Source organism: Argopecten irradians, chromosome 9 (assembly GCF_041381155.1).
Source record: "Argopecten irradians isolate NY chromosome 9, Ai_NY, whole genome shotgun sequence".
NCBI classification, from domain to species: domain Eukaryota; kingdom Metazoa; phylum Mollusca; class Bivalvia; order Pectinida; family Pectinidae; genus Argopecten; species Argopecten irradians.
Window position 1 is genome coordinate 35,443,033 of NC_091142.1, and position 22,889 is coordinate 35,465,921.

The 22,889-nt window shown below is 34.1% G+C and overlaps 1 protein-coding gene and 1 long non-coding RNA gene across 3 annotated transcripts in view; one reads left to right on the forward strand and one right to left on the reverse strand.

The window, feature by feature from the left end:
- Positions 1-186: 186 nt before the first annotated feature.
- The window catches only part of LOC138332173 (uncharacterized), a 29,641-nt gene continuing 6,938 nt past the window's right edge, over positions 187-22,889 (reverse strand). Inside the window, exons 3-5 of one of the 2 annotated variants that reach the window (XM_069280167.1) lie at positions 3,223-3,360; positions 1,157-1,386; positions 187-442 (exon numbers count right to left, since the gene is read on the reverse strand). In XM_069280167.1, the coding sequence (XP_069136268.1) occupies positions 359-442; positions 1,157-1,386; positions 3,223-3,360 (452 nt within the window). In that variant the 3' untranslated portion in view covers positions 187-358. Of the gene's footprint in view, positions 443-1,156; positions 1,387-3,222; positions 3,361-9,606; positions 9,820-10,666; positions 10,846-22,889 lie in introns of those variants that run through there. The other variant, XR_011209784.1, reaches the window with a different exon arrangement.
- On the forward strand, positions 11,666-20,915 carry LOC138332174 (uncharacterized). The gene is made up of 3 exons (XR_011209785.1): positions 11,666-12,740; positions 19,592-19,703; positions 20,251-20,915. It is a non-coding gene; the product is annotated as an uncharacterized lncRNA (long non-coding RNA).

Consider the following 22,889-nt stretch of genomic DNA (forward strand, 5'->3'; position numbering starts at 1 on the left):
CATTGATTTCACTATGTAAAAAAAAAGTCGTATGACAAAAATTTGATTGAAAACTTTTGTGAAAATCGGACGCGGATTCAAACAGATTGCAATAAAACGTTTTTCATACTCCGAAGACATTAAAAATAGTGACACAGTATATTAAGAAAAAATACATGATGTTTACACTTATAACACATGAAGGTGTTTTGAATTAAATAAATTTAATTTTGTAAATAGATATACAAATGGTATTGAATTCAAACTAAACATTGATAACTCATTATCTTCTGTATTGAAGCACTTCTTATTAGTAAACTACGGGTATATTGTATAGTTAAACTTAAAGTTCCAGTGGTATCTTAAAACACGTATACATCTAACAGTCGCCACTACAGCGGACGATCAGGTTATCCAGAGCTAGTACATCATCTCCCCAAAGGATGTGGGCTTTTATCACAACCTACAAGTATGAAGATATATCATAAATCATTAAAATACATCAATACATCTTTTCAGAATATTTGCATTGATATAATCAAGAGATAAAAAAACAAATAATCTCAATTAATAGCCTACTATTACATCAATCGAAGTTAACAAACATAAGAAAGCCTGATAAAACCCAGAATTTTAAACTTGAAACGTAGTATAAAATAAACTTGATTCAATAGAATAAATTACATAAGTAGGTCACCCACATTCGACATATGTAAACGTTATTCATCTTGATAGATCTAGGCCTGTTCATAACAACCCTAGCATATAACCTAAAACCCGTAACTCTAAAACCTATAAACTTTAACCCTATAACATTTCACCCTATAAACTATAACCTATTACTCTATAACATATAGCCCTTTAACATGTAACCCTATAACCTATAACGCTATAGCGTATAACATATAACCCTATCACCTATAACCTATTACTCTATAACATATAGCCATTTAGCATGTAACCTTTGATAATGTATAACCCTATAACATATAACCCTATAACCTATAGTGCTATAGCATTTAACCTATATTTAAACCCTATCACCTATAACATATAACGTATAATCCTAAAACATATAACCCTATAACCTATAACATACATCATATAGTCCTGTAACATGTAACCCTATAACCTGTAACCCTATAACCTATAACCCTATAACCTATAACAAACCTACATTCCATTCGTCCTCTGATGTGTGATGTACAGTTAGTGTCTCCCATGCCCCACTAGGTTTTGTGTAGTTGAGTTTGTGAGAGTCCGGCCCTTCCATCAGTTGGATGTACGACTTTATATCAGAGGCGGATGACGAGATACAGATGTCTACAGATACACTGAAGTTTCCAGCAGGTAAGGGGAGCTTACTCGTCCAGGTGGCGCCATGCAGTACAGTCAGGGTGTACACATCTACATGTATAGGAAGATTAAACAACTAATACAACACATGATATTAGATATTTATATAGATATATTTAAAGGGACAATTCAGTCTAACAGTACATTAGAAATTGCAGGAAACAAACCAGTTCTATTAGAAATTAGATTAGTTGGTTTTACTTTGATATGCCAGAAAAGCCCACTGAAGTAAAATGTAAGTGAAATTTTTAAACTCGCTTACTGTCTGCCATTAGACATTGTGGTCGGATGTCTTGAATGCCGAACCCTGGCCCTTGTCAGTGTTGTAAGAAAGTTTTGTCTAGAACTACTCAAATCGCTCTTACAGTTGTGTTAAACATTATTAGATACATGTTCTTGTCTGAAAATAATTTCATCAACTCCTCAGTGATTATGTATAGCATTTGTGCGTGACTTTGGTTCGGTAATGGGCAAAGCATACATGTTGTACCTTCTTAATCGAACGAATCAACTATTTGGAATTTCAATGGTATCAATTAAAATACTTAACAATGTCATGAAATTTGTCGATATATTTTTGTTATATGTTTTATAAGGGATATAGAACGATGAATCTATGTCGTATGTTCCTTCGTCATTATATAACAGGATTAGCCTCACTGAATTGTCCCTTTAATTCTCTGATTTTAACTACTGGGTACAATTATATGTGTGGTATTGTTGTTGTCTCCCAGGCGGATCTGCATTGTAATGTTGTCATATGTAGTTTGATAATGAAAATCTTCATTTGGTTTTATTGTAAAGTTGCCTTAACTAAATTTTGTAGGCTTTTTCATATCACATTTACCCAGTCATGTGTTTCACAACACTGTGACATTGCAAAGAATATATATGCACACAACACAGTATTGCCAACTCACCCGATTTCTCCGGGTTGACCCGTTTTTTAGACATTTTAGAATGCATAACCCGATTGACCCGACGGGTCATCAAATAACACGGTTTTCAGCACTTTGACCTAAGTGTCAAAAAAACTCACAAAAATTACGCCAGATCAAGCCATTAGCGCAATTTTACTCAGGGCTTAAGACTCATATCAGCTCCTTGTATAACGCAGGTAGCTATGTTTGTGTTTACACAAACTTAAATAAAGGTGTGAAATTGTAGCAATTACTCTATTCAGTCATGCATCACGATGTCCATGATCGTTTTTAGCCAGAGCCTGTTAGCAAAATTAGACATGGCCAATTAATACTGTTCAAAATCAGAAAAAATATTTTCAAAATTCTACAAAAGCACAAACACTTGTGATCTCAGACAAAGATTTACTCACATGAATAAAACATAGTCAACGTGAATGCTATCCTGTTGCAGGAGGCAGGCAAGCCAATCATAATGGCCGCCATTTTGTTTAGTCAAAGATAATAATGAAACCGGACACGTGTAGAACAAAAAATCCGGATTTTATTTTTTTTTTTTTTTAATTTACGATATTTTTATTAATTATCAGATATTAATTATATTATTACAAAAAACATCATAATATTATTGAATAACAATATGAAAATAATAAATTCATGCATATTTAAGGCTTTTAAAAAGTGTTAAAAATTACACTAAAATGTTGTTTCGCACATGACCCTTTTTTGTACCCTTTCACCCGTTTTTTCAAGGGTGATCACCCGATTGGACCTCATCAGAGGTTGAACAACGTTGTCAACAGGTATCTGCATTATCGATGATCTCTGTATACAAGTACTGACAATACCAATAAGACCACGCATTGTCTAAATTAACCAGTGTCAACAAATGTACATTAAACCTGTGTATTTAGACCATAAGATAAACATTGACAGGTGGGTGAACTTTATATACAGGTGTACCTACCATGACTCTTAGGTTTATTACATTTACTTGTCATGTAATCTGGAAGACCAGTCTCAGACGAGACATGCCACTGGGGATAGAAGGCTTCTTTGGGTTCCTGTCTGAAGTATGCTGTACTGTTGTTTAACATTGGATAACCTGAAACAAATGACACAATGGCAGTTTTATTTCAGGTCAAATACTTATTGAAAAACAATTTCCGTACACTTAAACTGGGTACGTATAGATTGACAACCGACATCATTCTCGTGTATTGTTTTAATGTAATCGTGGATGACGATGGAGAGTTTTAAATAGTGTTAGGACAGTAGTTCAATATGTCCGTCTAACTTCTGATGTTAGCTTTTAAACATTATTCTTTATGATAAATAAAGTTTACACTTTGATTTTAAACATATTTTTATTGTCGTAAATTATTGACAACAGGGATTGTACACAAGTTTCGCCAACTTAGTAACGTCCTCTCCCGAACACATAATATGAATATATACATAATGGACAGCAATGAAGACAATACATATACATAATATGAATCAAAATTTTCTATTTTAAGAATGAAGGAGAAAAGGGAAATATAGAGGAGTATAGGAGAGGAGAATAGTTATTTATTAAGTTATAATTATTTGTAAAAGTGATACTTGTATACATAGTTATCTGACTGGCTGGGAAACACCGATCGGTTACTTCCTTAAAAACGTTGTCCATTATACACATTCCATAGAAAACATTGCACTGAAGATCCACTCGAAGCCATTCCTTTCCTTGAAAATCTTTCAACTACACCAGCCAGCAGATACAACTAATTTATACTGTTGACATATGTATAACATGTAATCTATTAATCAACTAAGATACGGGGTAGATATAGGAAATGGGGTAGGATGCTCAAAATGTCAAAACCTGCCAGTACTATCAATACGAATTTGGACTGCCTTTGCAATATTAAGGTTAGCATCATTTTCTAAATCTGCATTTCCTCTTAGTAATGTATCTAATGGGATGTCACCGGGGTACCAATGAAGATCGTTTAATAATATCTGTCGTATAATGTGATATTTTGGGCATGTAAAGAAAAAGTGATAAGAGTCTTCGCACGTGAATCCACACTCACATCGTGCTGAAAGCAAAAGATTGGATCTGAAAAGATCGTAATTTAAAGTACTTGCTCTATTTCTGAATCTACAGTGGAGAATATTAAGCCGTGTAGTACCAAACTTTAGAAAACACAAATCGGTTTCAGGAAGGAAAGATTTACTTAAATTTGATTTGAAGGTATTTAAAGTTGGAGAATTTCTAATAGATATATCTAAATTATTCCAAAGAGAAGAAGTTGAAGGAAAGAAGGAGTTTAATGTGCGTTGGAGTCTATAACGATGTTGCCTCACGTCCTGGGAATTTCTTTTTTGTAATATATTACATAAATATGAGGGAGCTATGCTGTGTTTAATATTATAAAACAGGGTTAATTTTCTTATCTCTCTCCGTTTAGATAATGGAAGCCATCCAATTTCTTTATGAATAAAAATAAAATACGGGCAGCATCAAGTTGTAAATTTTCAAGATTATTAGAATTTGTGACACCACAATTATCCCTAACTTCACATGCATACTCTAAAATAGGTCTTATATATGTTAGATACATTTTTTCTAAAAATTTTCTGCTTAGTAGAAATTTCAATTTACGAAGTGTTGCGATATATTTCGAAACCTTCTTAATAATTTCATCTATGTGTTCAGACCATTTAGCATCGCTACTTAAAATTACTCCTAAGTGTTTGTGTTTGTGTGTGATTTCTATTACTGTATTGTTGAATGTAAAAAGTGGCTGGTAAGGGAGATTTGAAAGAGATACTAACATAATTTCTGTCTTTTTGGAGTTGAAGGACATAAGCCAGTCATTTGACCATTTTTCTAATGTTTTAAAATCAGTATTTACAACACGTGTAATATCTTCTAAATGTTTTGAAGAATATGATAACGAGGTGTCGTCTGCAAAGAGACGACATAGTGAAATTAATAAGAAAAAATAGAGGAACTAGGACAGAACCCTGTGGTACACCAACATTTGTATTTTTCAAAGAAGAATTTGATGTATTTATAAAAACAGACTGTTTTCTACACGACAAATAATTAGCTATCCAGGTAAGTAAGTTCCCATTTACTCCATATTGTTGAAGTTTGTATAAGAGGCCTTTATGCCAAACTCTATCAAAGGCTTTGGAAAAATCGCAAAAAACAAAAGCTATGTGTTCATGATTTTCTAAAGACAGCAACATGGAAGGATATAATTCTATTAGCTGATGTGTTTTGGTAGAAATCCTGATTGTAACTTGTAAATAACATTATTTTGGTTGAAAAAAATTGTAAATATGTTTGTATACTAAACGCTCAAAGATTTTTCCAATACACAACTTAGTAATGAAATTGGTCTGTAATTAGATACAATGTGTTTATCACCACCCTTGAATATAGGTATAACATTTGCTATTTTCCAACTTTCGGGATAGAAACAGGTTTGAAGGGACGCATTAAATAGGATAGATAAAGGTTGGGCAAACTCGTTCATAATCAATTTCAACATTCTATGACTTATTCCGTCAGAACCGGTTGCTTTATTTATACTTAAAATGCTTAAAATATCTTTCACTTCATCGGGTGTTATAACTATATCAGTGAGTGTGGAGGCAGTTTGTGTATTAAATGTAGGTAGGTGTTTGCCTTGGTCATCTATTGTCGATATGGATGTAAAGTAATCGTTTAAAAGGTTGCATTTTTGTGAGTCGTCAGAAGTAAAATTCGATTAATGTTCACAATATAGGGGAGATATATCGATGTTTTTTCCCCTTTAAGTAAGAGTTTAAGTAATTTCCAGTATGTTTTGGGGTCAGAATTGGATCTGTCAATAAGGTTATCTACGTTTTCGAAAAATATTTCCTTGACACGTTTGATCATATTATTAACTTTGTTTCGTGCTTTCTTGTATTTCGATATGTTGAGATTAGTTTTGTGTTTTATCATTGTATGTTTTAATCTGTTTCGTATACGTATTTGTTTTCTAATGTTGTTGTTAAACCATGGTCTGTCGTGTTTGCGTATTTGCACTAATTTAGAAGGTATACACATATCCATAGCCATCCTAATGCTATCAGTTAAGAAGTTACACATGTCATTTACATCACTACACGAGTCAAACTGTTCTTGCCATGGAACATTATTAATGGTTGTTTTTTGTTGATCGATGTATCTGCTTGATCATAAATCCATACTTTACGTTTAACTGATTTTTCAAGATCTCTTTGCACATCAATTATTGCAAAAACTGCTTTATGGTCACTTATTGAGTTGTCAACTTCAATTACGTCAGAGAGGATTGTAGTGATAGTATCACTCACTATAATAGGATCAATCAAACAAGATGAGTTTGCAACCGTTCTGGTTGGTTCCAGTATAATATTGGTAAGATTAAAAGATGTAAGTATGTTATATAGTTCCCCTCGGTTTAGGTTTAAAAAATCTACATTGAAGTCACCCAATAATATTACATTGTTAGTAATGTCAAATGCATTATCTAGTGAGTGTTTCAGGCGTTGCCAGGTACCATTTAAATTTATTATATTAGGGGATTTGTACAGATTTGCAACAATATATATTGTGTTGTTTGAATGTACTTGTGCCCAGATAATTTCGTCGTTTGCAAGTGCCCAGATAATTTCGTCGTTTGCAAATTCGAGGTCATATCTTCGCTTAGCTATAATAGAGTTTGAAAAATACATAATAACGCCACCTCCAAACATATTTCTATCTTTGCGAAAAGGCTCGTCACTAAAACCATATATATGAATATCTTCGTTTGGTATTGAACAATCTAAATGACTTTCTGTAATGCAGAGGATATCAACATCGTTAGATATTGATTCATCATAATTTATTTTATTGCGTAGACTTCTAACGTTTAATTGCATTAAGTTTAGAGAGTGAAAAGTAGATGTATTTATGTTATCTGCACCAGGGTTTGGATGGATGTCTCCGGACATAAGTAAACGGAGCAGAATAGGGACAGTGATATTAGTGTTTTATGGTCGCTTGAAGGATCGACAGTATACAAACAAGTGTAGTGTATTTGATATTCGTTGAAAGTATCAAGAGGAAAGATGCCATTTTCGTTTTAAAAATAATAGCTAGCACGAATCTTGCACATTTTTGAATAAAAAGAACCTATAGAAGCCCTCCACGAATCAATATCAGTGCCCATCATGGTGGATGAAAAAAATAATTACAATCATATGCGAGAGGAACTTCCATAGGGTACATGTAGGTAAAAGCGACGGTGCATGTAGGTTTGACAAAATGAGCACACGACAGGTTTAGCAGGGCAAAGGGATGGGAGAAGGAGACACTAAATAAAAGAAGAAAGGAGCAGAATAGGGAAAGTAAACAGAAGAGAAATAGCTTTGAAGACATCAAAGAGGTTATGCAATGGATTGTAGAGTGTGGTAATTATACTGTATTTTTTTAATATTGAATTTGTCGTATATTAGACCAGACTTAATTACAGTAGATAATAGGTAATCAACAGTGTACACATGTAAACAAGTCAAGTGTACGTTTACCCGTATATATGCATTATGAATCTATATATATATAGTTGTATATGAGGGCATATAGTATGTAACCATAACATGAACAAAACATTAAAAATAATTGCGTACATTTTGTGTAAATACAATCACAATGAAAATGTTATGCAGATAGTATGGATTTTGGCTATCAGAAGACAATATGTCGTACATATGTACACAAACACAAACTTTTCCTGTGAACACAATCATACGTACATTTTATATACAGATATTCTAGCACAGATATTCACGATGTAATATACATAGTGTGTGGATATGGATACAGGCTCATATGCTTTAACACATACGTACGGTTTCATATATAATTCATTGGTGATATTTTAGTTTATAGATAGTAGTAAATACGCAAGTATGCGGGCGAAAGTGCGTAAGTATACACAGCAATGATTCGAGGCTACCTGTATGCATAAGTACACTTGCACGCACGAACTCTAACGTATGCGGTTCAATGTATTGGGACCAACATGCGTCAAACACCTGCGCACAGTACATAAATGCATGAGTTTTTTCACTAGTGCATTAAAGGGCACATTGGAATTATAAATTGATTTAGCCGATATTTTTGTATATTGGTGTACATTTTGGAATAATTGCATATATATACACATGTAATTTTGGCTTAATTAATTACCATATACATTTGAATGCAAAAGATTTACACACTCGATGGATAATAATAACAAATAATAACAAATAGGCGCAGACATACATAAATGCCTGGCATTGTTCACACAAAGGAAAGTGTATTTGTAGATTGGAACATGATTGTCAATTGTCTTATAGTAAGGAGATAATACAATATCTTTCTTTTTTAACGCGGTGGTTTCATTTAATTAATTTGGTTTGGCAAATTTGGTTGAACAGTTTGTAATTAATATATCCGTACACCGATATTGTGTCTAAGCGCCTATTACTTGTAATTCCAGTGAATGTATAAATTTCAACACATACACAAATATATGTATGAAATAGATACATCTATACATGCAACTTTAGAAATGGCATAGTTATTCTTTTAACACTTTGAACATGTTTACTTGTTTGTACATATAGCGAGTATATTTGTCAGCAGCTGTCATCTGCATCAAAATATTACAATTAAAGATTACATAAAATGCATGAAGAATGAATAGCTGTATAGGCGGTTATTGTTCAATTAGTTGCATATATAAATGTAAAATATACAAATTATGCGCAAATGCACATATGGGTTCGCACACATATATGTATATTACGGTAACCTTGTGAACATAAGTAATACTCGTATCATGAATCTATATTTTGATACAATAGTCGGTTATTGTTCAATTAGTTGCATACATAAATGTAAAATATAGAGGAGAGAGTCCATGAATTGATGCACGTACGCGTTAGCTTCAGAACTTGGATTTGAGGCGGTCAATGCAGCCATATGAGTTGATAAGAATTTTTGGGGAATTTTCAGTTTTTTTGGCAAATATTCGGCCGTCCATGGTCCAGTGAGATGCGATTTTTACACTTGTATTCCCTTTATTACTATCAATAATAAAGGACATCGTCGACTTCAATAAAAACGGAGTTTTGTTGTTTTCTTTATGCAAACTTTCCTTTTCCTTTAATGAAATAGAATAAAAAAAATTCTTAGAAGAGTGTCGGATAGAATATTTTGATGGTAATTATCTAAAATGCTAGTTAAGTCCAAAGAAATGTTATATATTTCCTAAATCATTTTCGATAAAATTCTAATTACAACCACATACAGTACCTTTCTTACATCCGGAGAGTTTCTGTACTTCCAGGACGTCGTAGAAGCTGAGAAGAGACTCGCCACCAAAGCTGACCCCTGATACATTGGTCGTGATTGTAGGGAGGGATTGGTTTTAATGGCGTACTGGTACTCCCCGTAGTGTGTGACGGAGTGGAAGTCGTAAGGCAAGGCTTGTACTAACGTTTGAGTGCTCAAATGAATCGCGAGTACCTGTAATTAAAGAATTTTAGTAAATATTTCATATTTCCAAATACAGCATTTATCGTTTTATTTTGTCAAATTACAGTTTACTCATTACTTACATGTAAAACTAAATCAAAAATGTATAGTCATACGTTGTGATCATACAACAGTCAGGTGGATATGTATTTCATTAATTGCCTTCTCTCAAGTTTATCTACAGTTATATCTGCTGGTCTTGATTGCTCATTTAAATTAGTGCAAGCTTCTTCAAAATTAAACCAAGTTGAATTAGTGTTATGTTTGTCATGTTCATAATGTGATACTATATCCCTATCAATATCATTTTTTTTCAAATTTATTCAAAATTATTGTCAATATGTGCCTGTATGTACTGGTGAATTAACTATCCTGATTGTTATCCTTGTGTACCTGTATGTAATTGTGTACTTACCATCCTGTATGTTGTCCGTGTGTACCTGTTTGTACTAGTGTATTTACCATCCTGTACGTTGTCCGTGTGTACCTGAATGTACTGGCGTACTTACCATCCTGTACGTTGTCAGTGTGTACCTGTATGTACTGGTGTACTTACCATCCTGTACGTTGTCAGTGTGTACCTGTATGTACTGGTGTACTTACCATCCTGTACGTTGTCCGTGTGTACCTGAATGTACTGGCGTACTTACCATCCTGTACGTTGTCCGTGTGTACCTGTATGTACTGGTGTACTTACCATCCTGTTCGTTGTCAGTGTGTATCTGTATGTACTGGTGTACTTACCATCCTGTATATTGTCAGTGTGTACCTGTATGTACTGGTGTACTTACCATCCCATACGTTGTAAGTGTGTACCTGAATGTACTGGTGTACTTACCATCCTGTACGTTGTCCATGTGTACCTGTATGTACTGATCCCGGTCAGGCCTTTGATGTTCGTGGTATAAACCCATCAACACTAACAAAGATGATATGATATCCCGTTTATCAGTACAGTCGTCTCTCAGGTAGACCGTTAATGATTGAGATCTTTTTACTCTGTCCGTTAAGCATAATCTTTAAACATGAAAAAAAATAGTTTCATATTATTTATGGTAGCTAGGTATACTGTACATAGACTGCAGCTAGTTTAAAAAGTGTACACATAATAAAAATAGGCACCGATGACGGGAATATGCGGCATATATGGTAAAACTATTACAATGATATGCTGCAAATGTCCGATATCATCCCATCCAAAGTCTTATTATAATTCAACTACATATGTCTAATACGAAAAAGTTATAGACCATTTTATTGCAATGATTGGTTATCTAAAACGACAGGAAAACGTGGGGAAATACCTACCTCAAAATAATAAAAATAGACCGTAATATTCTATTTTTGGAACACAAAACGAAAGCTGGCCGAAAGCGAGGTTATAATGAAAAACAAACTTGCTGACATGACAAGGAATATTAGTTTTCCATATTTTATGATTATTTTCTAATTTACGATGGTTGACAAATGAAGTTTAAGCCATATTTGTTATATGAAACAAATTGTATTTAACGTAAGAATGATAAGTCAAAAGTAAAACGAGACTTTTCATTCGACAGGACACCGCGAAGAAGGTTCCTGACTTATTGCACATATGTACATCAGCGATCCATTTATATATTTACCTACTTTCCCAATCGCGCACGTTACTGACTCTTGACGTACACTGTTTTCTATCGGAATTCGTTTGTGTTCGCTTCACTCACGTTTTTGACCCACCCATTTTGTTTACATTCATTTAATTTGTGCAATGCATTGTGGGAGGTCATTTAACCCCTTAACTCCCAACTACGCATTTCTACGCATTTTTCGTGTCGGTGTTAGAAAAATCGAAAAATCGCAATATCTCCCTTATTTGTTGAGCTATCGGGATACTGTTTACATCCTGTAAAACAACAGATAATAGCCGACGACTTTTGTTATGTGAAAAAAATCTTTCGGCATAGTCTTTTTTCTCTTTCAATGAGTTAAAAATTCATGCCAACTTAATTCCGAGCATTTTGAAATTGTTGACGTCGTGTGTCGGACGGCGTAACCGCCGGAGCGGAGATCCGACATTGCATCTCGAATTATGCAACTAGTAGGAAGAAATAATACTTGTATTTCACGGATTTTGTAGTTGATAATGTCAATTTTATGTGTGACTAATTATATTGAAAGAAATCTGTTCTAACATTATTTTTTCTCGTAGCATTAGTACATGTAATAAGTACCATGTGTACTACACAATAAACTTCGACAAAATCCTAATACAAAACAAACAAAATATCTATTTACCATACATACCAAGAAAGCCGAGAAACCACTGGTCAAAATACACAAATTTGTAATGCATTACATGCCGAAATAAGTTTTCTATTGCCTCTACAAATCAGCTAGTAGTTTCGACGGAAATCGCGGTCCGGTACAATTTCTAATATGTTGACGTCATCGGTACAAAACAAGCACCTGTGCGATTAAGATGGGCATCGATTCTGAGTTGATTTTCTCAAACGATATAAATATAAGATAAAATTCACACAAGAAACATATTCAATTTATCATTGAAATAATTTTAAAACATTGTTTGATATTTGACGAAGAACAAGAATTATATGATGCTGACGACAGCGATATCTATTTATAGTAGTAGGGTATTTCCTCACCGGGACAGCCACTTTCGATTTACAACACGGCCATGTGCAGATGTACATGTACATGTATGTGGACATTTTACCTAAATAGTTACCAAAACAACATGACCAACCTTCTGATTATGATATTCAACAAACAAACTTTGAAGTGATATCAACGTTATTGATGATACAAGCCTACATAACAGTTGTTATGAACATACATGTACATGTGTACATTGACAGCTGAATTACACTGTAAATAACTGCACCAAGGATTCCAAGGCACATTTATGTTGAGTAAGTATATTTGAATTTTTCTATACAAAATGTACAAAATACATTATCATTGTATATGTATAACCCCCCCCCCTAACACACACACACACACACACTCACACACACACTTTTTGTCTGTGGGCCTATTGGAATAGCATAACATCTGTTTGTATGGGTTTGTGTGAGTAATTATTACATGAATGAAAAGGCTCTGTTATTTTACAAATAAATTCTACAGATTTTTTTTTTTTTTTTTTTTTTTACTTCCGGTCATGGCCGAAGACAGTCGATTCTATGATCAGCTCTCCGATTCTACAAGCAATTGTGTGAATTGTGTGTATTTAGACGGACTATCGTACACCAATGTGAACTCTGAAACGATGCAAAACCCTCACACGTTCAATGCAAGTAATCAATCTGGAAATTATGATCATTCCGAAGAAAATTGCGATGAGTACAGTTTACGTAACACCAGCACGAACACAAGTAGTCGTACAGAAGCGGACACTTCCAACACTGATCAATCATGTCCTGATATAAGTCAGATACAGAATCAACAGTTTATAGACGAACTTGACCAAACCCTGTACCATTTGCCAAGAGATTCCTATATACCCAGATTACTGACTTTAACAAAGCATGATGATAATGTCCTCCAATGGTATAGGCAAACATTGTTCAAACGAGCACCAAACTGTTCCAAATTGTCCGCAACGTACCCTTATTTCGAGGAAGTCTACCCAAACAAGTTCCAAAAGTGAGAAATATGCCAAAGACTGTCATATTAAAAATATGTTTATATGTGGAGACGATTCAGAAATAAACAGTGTATTTACTAAAGGTAGAGATGAGGCTCTAGACCATGAAACCAGACCAAAGGAAAATTCTAAGATCGCTCCAAGTTGATAATACTGCTCAAAGTACTACTCCAAGTACCTCACAAAACCACTCTTCTGTAAACCTGAACATGTCAAGAATTCCGAATCCAACATTACATACAGTGTTAGAACGTCTAGACAATATTGAAATGACATTGAAGTGTAATACAGTTACGGAGAAAAGATTAATAAATGAACTTGAAAGTATCAAAAAAGAAAACGAAAATCTTTGTGTTATCATAATGGACCTTCGAAATACAATTTTGAACAGTGGAACTTCTGCAACGTATGCGACAGTTTTGAAATCGCCGAAAGTCGACAGAATACCGCCCGTTCACAGCCCCACCGATACCGTACTCACATTACCGAGTGATACAAACGACTGTACGAGTGAAAGCGCAGCCAACCATGCAGAACAAGGAAACGTAGATAGCTCACTAACTGACAGACCGGTTTCAAGTGCGTGTAACGGTACCGGTACCGCTAATAAAAGTGTAAACACAACACCGGGGATACAAAATAGACAGACGCACGCGAACGAAAGACGTGAATACACACCAACCATGTATTTAAAATCAAAATCACCCGAAAAACTTGAGCACCGAAATAACTATACGAAGACCAACGCATATACCAATACTAATGAACTTACCGAACGTCAAAAACACGGTGGTCCACCAACTGACGTCTTTGTAGGAGTAAAACGGAGAAAATCAGCTCGGTTCTACCTGTGTGGCATCGGTGACGAATCCACAGAATCTGGTATTACTAGATATGTAACGGACAAAGGAATCAAAGTCACTGATCTCGTACTATTCAATAACAAAGGGAATACATATTCGGCAAAACTCAACGTCAGCACGGATAACCCAGATATCCTTCTTAGAGACGATTTCTGGCCTGAGGATATCCTATGTCGTCCCTGGGTAAACCGTAACCAATGGGAAAAGCAGAGACAGGAGACATTTACGCGTCGCAGTAGCGGTTCGCGACGAAGGTTTGACTCTCGTAGTAATCAGAGAGGGACATACAGTTATAATAGATCACGTCAAAATGACTTTGATACAGAGTGTAGCTATAATCGTGACTGGAAGGAGGGTTTTCGCCACAACCCTTATGAAAATGACTATGATTATCATGAGGATTATAGGGACGAGACACGTCATTCTGAATTTGACTATGAATCAGACAATTTCAATGGTAACTACCAAGAAGATTCTCATCGCCGAGCACATAATAGTGATAATGAACAATTTGTGAACAAAGACAATGGGCGAAGAGATCGCTGGGGAACAGAACGATACAAATAGAACAATTAAATGGATTACAGACTTTACAAAATGAACAATAAAAATCTACTTATTTGTTTACTATTACTCTTAATGAACTTGTCTATCACTACATGGAATGTAAGAGGTATCGGATCTTCGGGTCTATGTGTGAAGAAATTTATGAGTGAAACAGCTAGTGACGTAATTATCCTCACGGAGGCAAATGTGGACAACGATAAGTTGAGTATTCTTGATGATATTCATTCAGATTATTTTGTTGCTCCAAGGCCTAAGCCTACAGACGGTACAACGGATAAACAGAAGACTGTTATCATGATTAAAAATACAATATATCACAGCGTAAATATACTTGAAAACTCATGTACGGATCGGATCGTCGTTATACAAATAAGTAATAACGAAATTGATTGTCTTACTATAGTTGGAATATACATGCCCAGTAACAATGACTTGAATTTATATGGCTCAATATTACAGCAATTACGAGATACTTGCGTCTTTTACTCACGAAACGGAAAAGTTATCATAGCGGGAGATTTGAATGCGCGATTAAATGAAACCCCAGAACACTACGCTTTGAGGCACAAATCCAACGAAATGAAAACTTTAATAAACGACATGAATCTTAAAATTGTAAACTTAAACAACATTTGTACTGGATACAGATATACTTTCTCTCCAATGAAATCTATGTTGGATTATATATGTATTGACGAGCAGCTTCGACCTTATTTGCAACATGCAGAGATATTTGCGACTGCAGAGACAAATATCGCGTCTGATCACTTACCAGTAACGTGTATCTTATTAATACCTATTCAACATACATATTCCAATGAACCAATACTATCCGATGATTCGCGATCTTGGAAAAAAGCATCTGTTGAGAACTTGATTTTATATCAACGCCAACTCTCAGAAAGGCTCAAACTACTCGAAGATATGCCTCTTAGGACTCAATATGATATAGACGCTTATACGGAAATACTTACCTTGTCGATAATCATGTCAGCAAACGTGACAATACCACCTGTAAATAGGAACCCACGTCTCAAACCGTACTGGACACGTGATGTCAGAATCGCTCATAAGCATGCGCTAAACGCAAGAAAACAATGGATTTACGATGGTCGACCAAGAGGATTTCATAACAATTCATATAAGGAATATAAGAAAGCAAAGCGTTTATTTAGAAATACCCATGATTTAGCCTACGAACAATACAGACAAGAGCTTGAAATGGAGCTTGAAAATACAGCGGATTGTGACATTAGGTTGTTTTGGAAAATCATTCGCCAAAGAAAATGTCCGAAAACAGACCGAAGCCAAAGAATCATTTTTAACAACAACCCTCATGATACACCACGGGGAATATCTGAAGCATTCGCAAGTTATTTCGAAGGAATCTATCAAAACCCCACTATTTCGAGAAAATAATTATGACACTATCCGAAGAATATACAGATCAGCAGGCTCAAAATATGCTCAACGCACCGTTTACATTCAATGAACTCAGAGATGCTATTCAGGATACTAAACTCAACAAGGCACCAGGTGTTGACAACGTATGTAACGAACATCTGAAATATGGAGGACGCGATTTACTGTTATGCACTCTACGGTTATTAAAGGCAATCCAAACATATCATTTTATTCCGAAGACATGGAAACGCGGGATCATTATTCCTATATACAAAGGTGGAAACAAATCCAAACAAAATCCGGACAATTATAGACCAGTTTCGCTGCTACCAGCATTATACAAGATTATGGAAAAGTTGCTTCATTTAAGACTTCAAGATTGGCTCCTACTTACGAAAAACAAACTGTGTATACAACAATAAGGATTTCAAAAGAAATTAAGTTGTGAAACTGTAGCATTCAACCTTCGAGAATGTATTCATTACAATACTGAAAAACATAGCAATGTATACGCCGCTTTCCTGGACACTCGTAAAGCATTCGATACAGTATGGCATGAGGGAATTCTGAAGAAAGTGTATGATTTTGGCATAAGGGGACACACATTTGAAATTATTCGTAATTCCTATACAGACATTTCAAGCGCCGTAATGACCCATGGAACTCGATCTCGCTGGATTGCAGTACGGTCCGGAATCCGTCAAGGAGGAGTGACGTCAACATTTTTATATCTGATTTATATCAATGACCTTTTGAAGGAATTAGAATCAACAAAGTTTGGAGCAAGAATCTCTGAGATAAATTGTGGTAATCCAGCGTTAGCAGATGATCTGGCATTATTGGCTACAAACCCTGCGTCATTACAAGAACTTTTAAATATATGTGGGCGGTACTCGAACACATGGCAGTTCGAATACAATGCAAGTAAAAGTGCAGTCCTAGTCTTTGGAAAAACTACTATTAACCCTAACTACAATTGGACATTGAACACAACAAGTCTAACAATCGAAACTTCGTACAAACATGTCGGAATGCTGATAACGTCTAACCTTAAAGTTGGTGATGCAACATCAAATGGAATTAAAAAAGGAAGGAAATCATTTAATCTGATGAAAAAGTTTGGTCAAGATTGCAAAACTACAAACCCTACGGTAATCGCCGGGCTATATAAGAAAGTCGTCCTGCCCAGTGTTTTATACGGATCACAATTCTGGAATAAACTATTAGTCAAAGACATTCAACGACTTAATGTTTTCCAACATGAAATCGTTAAACGAACCCAGTGCTTTATAAAACCTACTCGATCAGACATTGCCGAGCCAATGCTCGGAATGCGAAGAATCGGCGCAGAGATCGACAAAAAGAAACTACTATTTCTACAAGCTATTATCGCTTTGCCATCAAAAACATTAACAAAACAAATATTTTTGTCGCGATTATACCAGTATTTGGACCAACCTTCTGTACAAACTGGATTTATTCCTGATATTATAAAGCTTTTGAAAAATTATACTCTTCAATGTCATCTTATAACATATGTAAAGGCAGCACAATTTCCCTCCAAAATTATGTGGAAAAGGATAGTTAACTCATCGATATCTAACAGTGAAAATATGTTATTAAGAGATCGAATGCACGCGGAAGGAGATTTCCTAAGATTCCAATATATACATTGTACCTACAGTTCACCTCATATATTATGGAAACTACATTGCACACCCACAACACGATACGTTGCCAAAATGCTAGCCTTTGCTCCAACTTGGAATGAAACAGTGTGCGAAAAATGTGAAGAACTGTATATAGATCCCGTCTTACATTTTACTACTAAATGTCAGCATACAAAATTGGACAGGATTCAATTCATGGAGAAGATTCTCGCGACATATGGACCGGAAGTGTGCACTTATATTGATGATATATCCCACGAACACTTTTTGAGAATACTGTTCGGAATGGACTGCCAAGAATTCAAAAATATGTTTACCTCAAGGGCAGAATATATGATGTTTCTTAAAGACGGCGTACAATTTCTGGAAATTTCGTCAAGACATTTTCACCAGTATAAAAACCTGTTCTAAAGAAGCCTTGTTAAAATATCCTGTATGTAGACTTTAATAGAATCTGACTACTCATTTGATATGTAAAACTGTAAAGTTTTGAGAAATCCTTTTATTTTGTAAATCTCAACTTAGAGGAATAAAAGAATTGATTGATTGATTGATTGACATTATCATTGTATATGTATAACCCCCCCCCCTAACACACACACACACACACACTCACACACACACTTTTTGTCTGTGGGCCTATTGGAATAGCATAACATCTGTTTGTATGGGTTTGTGTGAGTAATTATTACATGAATGAAAAGGCTCTGTTATTTTACAAATAAATTCTACAGATTTAGAACATTATTTGACCAATATACAATGTACATATGTTGTGGTCACAATCTATTTCCACCCCTACATGTACATTCAAGTTGCTAAAATATTTTGAACATGCATATGTTTTATATGTCTATGTCCAAATTCAATCAATACATGAACATTTATGTCATGTCAGATTTTGTTCTAAAATGGAATATACAACAAATATAAATATACACAATTGTATATGGTTTCAGTGATATTTTATGTAAAACTGGTAAGATGTAGAAGCACTGTGTACATGGACCATGTATATATTTGTAGGCGTATTCAAATTCGCAGTTGATCAATCCCTCAGTAAAATCAAGGTTTACAAACATGTACTCCAATGATCTGTCTCTTCATTATTTACTATAGAATACCAAAAATTGATACCCAGAGGATTTATGTACAAGAAAAACATATTATATTACATTAGTTAAATTGCGGAGAAAAACATAAAATAAAAATACATGTAATATGCACCTGATGCTCAGAGTAACCAGAGATTCTTCCAACTCTAACACCACATAATAGACATTCTATAGTATATATATATGTGTGTCACTTCACTTAGTCTGGCAATAGATCTAGAGTCCTTAGAACCAGAATAATCTTGCTATCCAGATGGAAACTGGAATGGTGATTTTATGTTTAATTTTAAACATTTTAAGAGATTATGTACCTGGACTTTATATATATGGATGGAATACCTGACCAGATTAAAAACACCAATGTATCTGCAATAGCTGAATAAGATTATTCATACTGTATTATGTTTTTCAGTCTCTTATATGTCCAAGCCTTTTGAAATGAGAGTAATGTAAAAAAAAATCAAACCTGACATGAATATTTCATCTTCTTTTCAGGATTTTTTCCTTACCTGTAATGATCACTTATTGAATTATACTGTCAACCAGAAGTTTTAATGGAAGATTAGTGAAACTTTTGAGAAATCTGCTAGATTGTATTACTGCAAAGGTAAGAGCAAACATGTTTCTTAAGTTCAATTAATCAGAAATGGATCACAGGGACCTGGCACGAATTTTTTAACCAACAGTATACATATATAAATTATGGTATCATAAATATGTATACTCAGTCTGTTGGTAAAACAATTTTGTGCCAGGTCCCTGTGTGATGAATCAAAAGTTTTTTGGGGGCGTTTGGAAACTTATTTTGGATAAATTTTTTTATATCTATATATAAAAAGGTGTTTTCACCATTTTTTACATTCATGATGACACCTTGGAATTTATACCAAAGTGTATCTTTATTAGTCTAAGATCTATTTTTAAGTGTAACTTTCTAAGCACTGGTGTATTCAATATGAGCAAGATTTTTTTGAAAGGTATTTAACTATATACATGTACATATATACATGTAACATGTACATGTATTTATACTTATTTACTTAGAGTGGACCATACAATTTCATTTGATGCTTGTACAACCAGGGACTGCCATTCAAATGATTTTATGATTCTGGATGTTTTTTTACAATGTTTGTTTTATTGAACACTTACAGGTACATCAGTTTGGACTACATGTATATGGACATCAGCAGGTGACAACCTTAGGAAGATAACCAATCTCCTGTTATGAAACTGAAACTCAGCCAGTTCATCACCATTTTCCAATCTGCATAATTAAAAATACCATACCTGTATCTGACTTTTGAGTTCTTTCTAATTTAATTCATACAGTTGTGAACTTTTACAAGTTATTGTGTTAAAAAAGAATATATGACAGACACAATGGATAGATACATGCACATGGATATTCTATACATAAATAATGCAACCAAAGGCCAAAGATACAAGATATATGTATGTGTCTACAATTCTGATAAGTCACAACACACATGTGCATGTACATAGACACCACAGGACTTTGGTTTTATAGATATACACGGACACCTCGTATATGTGTAACACGGTATTGCCCGTAAACAGAGGTGTCTAAGGCCTGTGGTAGACGCCATGTATATATTTATCTGCAATATGATCAAGAAAACATACATGTACATGTATGTTTGTAGATAAGCAGTGTATCTATGAAATGGACAAGACATATACGGTGCAGTGTATCTACAAACTAAACAAGACACAACACACATGTACCAATGCATGGTATATACAATATGATTAAGACACATCACAAATGTATGTGTATGGGGATTTAGTGGATGGGGGTCTCCTGTCCTATAAATTAGCACCCTCTTTGCTTAGCTACATGTACAAAGCTATATACATGTAGATAGAGCATTGTACCGACATGCATTATAATATTTAACCCTATGAAACATTCGAATGTATATATATATATGCTTTATTTTCCTGTTTTAGTAAAGGTATTAACATGCATAATTAACATGCATAATTCGTTTCCATAAACGTGCAAGTCCATGACTCTTACAAACTTTTGATTTGTCAACAATTATTCTGTTGATGGTATTGATACTTTTGTGTCGAAGTATAAGAAAAAGGTTATACTAGGTACATTGATAAATTAGTTGCCTTGGTAACTAGCAAATTACTGCAGTGTGCACACATATGAAGAGTACTGCATTGCATTTTTTTTTTATTATATCCATATGTAAACCGATTCATTCTGAACATCTTGATTTCGAACCACATGCAGCATCGGCTTACTACATATGACGGAATAGGTACGAAATGATATTGAATATTATACATGTAATGTTGAATATTATTGACATTCAAAAACTCATCTAAAATAATAAGACCCGTGCATAAATATAAAATATTTAATGTTGTTAACAGTTAATGAGACAAACAAAACGTTGTACAACATAATAAAATATATCTTTCCATGTTTCATTCGACTGGAGACCCACATAAATGTTTCTACGTGTATAAGCAGAAAAAAATGCATTTTTGTGTAGGCTCGCTTTCGGTTGCCATGGTAACATTTTAGTCCCAAACATAAATGATTTGTCATCAAATTGACCATGTTCTCTTCAAAAATAAATATGCATTTTGAAAGGTAACCAAAATTATAATATAAAATATTTTTGCTACAGCGAAAGCAAGACAGATTATAGCGCTAAATCAAAACATTTTCAAAAATCATTGGTTTGGAATATTTCTTCGTAACCATGGTAACAACCAAAACTAAATTGAAAATGTGACGTCCAATGGAACTTCCATCTCTTCTCTAATAATATACTCGATTATTAAGTTGTTAAATGAACATTTAAATCACTTTCATCGGCTTAAGAGCTTTAAATGTAAGAAACTTTAACATTTTTATGAAAGTCCCAAATTTCGGTTACTATGGTAACGTCATTAACGCAAAAACATAATTTTTCATACCAAATCTGTAAAGGGTGTAATCTGAAGTTTCTAAATATATATGGGTTGATTACCAAAATTGTTGATGCAAAAGGGTGAAAAATCACTTTGAAACAAAACATTGGGTTTTCATGAGTTCCACAAAAAATTCTTGGGAGTTAAGGGGTTTAAGTTCAACACTACTATACTATCGTTACAAAATTCGACCGGGCCGGTTCAAAATACAGAAAGAGGGCATTTCCATTATAATTATTTTATTTGACACATTTTCACAATAATTGATATATATTACTTAGTAAGATATCTGACACGTCTTAAATATCCATTTTATTCACATTTACATAGTTTATTTAGGTTCATATCCCTTTAAGTATTTTGTTGAACCATATCTCTGATAGGTGTATGAAATAATGCAGTTATATATAATAATAAAACATTTACTTGTCATGTCTACATAAAAATATTAGTTGCGTTCCACAGGATGTAAGTATAACATTAAGTAATAAATGATACATTCTAGTTTAAGAAATGATTGTTATTTGCTTTTGTTTACTGTTGTATGAAGGTCTTTTTGACAAATATTTTACATGTTGAAATATGTGTGAAAATTGCTGTTAATACATCAGTAAACAGTAAAAAAATAACTATCATTTCTACCATCTACATTTCGACAGATTTTTATGATAATGCGTTTTAATCACAATGTTATATTTATATTTTATTGACGCTGTATGTACGTGTTTGGCAATATCGGGAATTGCTTGAGTAAATTAATTTGCAACACCTGATCGGAAAACTGTGTTAACGTCCGGAGCGCAGCTAAATTAGTTCTACAATGTCTTTGTATCCG